This window comes from Silene latifolia, chromosome X, assembly GCF_048544455.1.
Source record: "Silene latifolia isolate original U9 population chromosome X, ASM4854445v1, whole genome shotgun sequence".
Classification (NCBI taxonomy): Eukaryota; Viridiplantae; Streptophyta; class Magnoliopsida; order Caryophyllales; family Caryophyllaceae; genus Silene; species Silene latifolia.
Genome location: NC_133537.1, coordinates 159817494 through 159820460, shown reverse-complemented (window position 1 = coordinate 159820460; position 2967 = coordinate 159817494). Strand labels below are relative to the sequence as shown.

Below are 2967 nucleotides of genomic sequence, written 5' to 3'. Positions count from 1 at the left end.
ACCTTATACTTTGTTGCATCCAAACGGGTTGTAGTGACAATTGAACCCCGTTAAAGTGAACACGGATTAGCATTGTATTCGCCCATAGTTACTTACATGAGGTGACGTCTCGAAGTGACTAGAATGTGATGCGATTGATGGCAAGTTCAAGTGCCATGGAGTCATATGAGAATGACTAGTCGATCACATAGGCAGACTGTTAGGAACACTTTGTCGGGCCTTATGACCGCTTATAGAGCTCTGGCAAATTTATATAGCCTGGTCGTGGCGAGAGGTACTATAGTATTCTAATGAGTCGATTCTTTTGACTAAAGACCGTTCGCCTAAGATGGCACAGTTTCAGATTAACTTTGATTTGTGTTACTACGACCTTCGTAAATGGGGTCAAATGGGCATATTTTGGGTTATGATGGCTGTGGCTAGTCGAGGGGAATGAGTGCGATAGGAATTGTCCACCCCTAGTCAGGGTTCTAACAATATCTCAGGGCCACTCGAGGAGTAATGAACTGGAAATGCGTGGCCACGCTCGGAAGATATCTATGGTAGATAAATCCGGTCAATCAGTTATTCTCCAGATCGAGGAAACCACTCTCGATATGATCACTTGCAAGTACGACCTGAAAGACACCTTGCATTGAGTGGGAGATAGTAATAGGACAAGAGAATTGGTGACGCACACTTGTCGAGGACAAGTGGGAGATTGTTGGAATATGTGTCCTCCGACAATAATGCGATCACAACTGTCGATCATGATGATCACATGTTTAAATCTCATTTTAAAGGATACAATTGGGAAGTAATGTTTATTGTCAACTGTTCCACACATATCGGTAATGATTGGCTGACTAGAGTTTGACATTACTGTCGTGCGACGGTGGTGATCAGTTGATCCCCTTAGGTCATACCTAAAGTGTAACACTCTTAATTGATTATTTAATTGATCGTATGATGATACGAGTTAATTAAATTACTTAAAATTGACGGACGATTTTGGAAGTGATATTTACGTGTCTCATTGTAATTTGATTAAATAAGATACGGTCTAAGTAATCGAATTGTTTTATTGCTTAGATGAAATTACTGTTTAAGGAAACAATTACATTTGAATGAATAAATTATTTTTTTTTTGGTCGAATGTTAGTAATATTATAAGCACGGTCCAACTGGACAAACCATTACATCAATTGCTGCAAAGCAAAGTTTGTGACTTCAGAAGAATCAGGCTAAGAAGATGCATACAGACATTATACACTTAGACCTATGACATTACACCATTGTCTATCTACTGCTTTCATGATCCCATGATACACACCCAACACTCTACGCTTGCATTCCAATTTGACCTGTTGTAGCAACTTCTCAGGAAGCTGCACATAACCATCAACCCTACAATGATTCCTATTTTGCCAAATTCCATAAACTACTCCTGCCACAGCATCTTGGATGATTCTCTTACTCAGGAGTGAATGACTTCTCACTTTCAGTAGCAAATTCAGATCAATGAGATTCCCAACTGGAAGGTGTAGCCAATCTGCTAGAAGCTGAAAACATCTAGTTGCATAAGTACACTCAATAAATAGATGAGTGTGATTCTCAGGTTTCAAGCCATACACAAAACAGATATCCTGATCTGTTATGCCCATTTTCTGAAGTCTATCAAGAGTGAGCAATCTCTGATGCTGCTTTAGCCACATTATAAAACACCATTTAGGAAGATTATATCTATTCCAAACCAGCGTGTGCCAGGAAACCTTTTAAGGAGTCCCCTGCATCAGCCAACAATAACCATCTTCAATATGATAAGGAGCATCTAGGCCTCTCCATTTACCATTCACATACCCCACTTTGAAAGTATCCTTAACTTCACAAATCTTCCTCCAGGACCAGGAACTGTAGTCAATAGGCTTATAAGACATCCAGGGCACTCCTTTCAAGTAAATGTTATCCACCCACCGTATCCATAGATGGTCTTGTTTTGTTGCTAACCACCAAACAAGTTTTCCAATGGCAGCAACATTCCAAATATGGCTATCAAGAAGTCCCAATCCCCCAGCATCTTTAGGCGTACAAAGAACCTGCCAGGCAACCAAAGGTGCTTTTGAATAATTGTCACTCCCTTCCCATAAGAAATTCCTTCAAATTGCTTTTATTCTCTCCATAACACAAGCAGGCAGGATAAAGATTTGGGACCAATAATTGTGAATAGTAGAGAGGATAGATTTAACTAGGATCAATCTCCCAGAGTAAGAAATTTTTCTGCTATTCCATCCCCTAATCTTACTCACCATTCTGTCAACTAGTACATTGCAATCAATTTTGGTGAGCCTTTTATAAGAAATCTTAACCCCAAGGTACTTAAAAGGGAGGTCACCTTTCTTAAAACCTGTACCCTGAAGAACTTTAAGCACTACATCATCATTCATTCCATTGTAATAAAAGTCTGATTTCTCAGAATTTATACTAAGGCTAGAAGCATTGGAGAATCTCCTAAACAGTTCCATGATAATGCATATGGATTTTACCTCCCCTTTGCAGAAGAGTAGTAGATCATCTGCAAACATTAAGTGTGTCAATCTGAGAGGCTTGCATAGGGGGTGGAACTTAAACCCAGGTAGGGCACTACCCAACCAAAGCAATCTACTAAGATACTCCATACAGAGAGTAAAAAGCAAAGGGGACATAGGATCACCCTGCCCAAGTCCCCTGCCTCCAGGAAAAAAGCCATAACTCTGCCCATTCAAACTGATAGAGTAGGTAGGGGTACTGATGCATTGCATAATAAGCCTGATAAATTTTGGTGGGAAACGTAGGGCCTCCATCATCTGCTCAACAAAGACCCATTCAATAGAGTCATATGCCTTCCTTAAATTCACTTTCATCAAACACCTAGGAGAGACACTCTTCCTCTTATAAAGTCTGATCAAGTCCTGACTAATCAAAATATTGCCCAAAATACTTCTTCCTGTA

The 2967-nt window shown here is 39.9% G+C and overlaps 1 protein-coding gene across 1 annotated transcript; it reads right to left on the bottom strand.

Moving 5' to 3' along the window:
* Positions 1 to 1244: 1244 nt before the first annotated feature.
* LOC141618699 (uncharacterized) lies at positions 1245 to 1694 on the bottom strand. Its single transcript, XM_074435784.1, has one exon. The coding sequence runs from the start codon at positions 1692 to 1694 to the stop codon at positions 1245 to 1247; it is 450 nt and encodes a 149-aa protein (XP_074291885.1).
* Between the last annotated feature and the right edge of the window lie 1273 nt (positions 1695 to 2967).

Excerpts from the sequence above, each read along its gene's own strand:
- LOC141618699 (XM_074435784.1), bottom strand. The coding sequence starts at position 1,694 with ATGTGGCTAAAGCAGCATCAGAGATTGCTCACTCTTGATAGACTTCAG.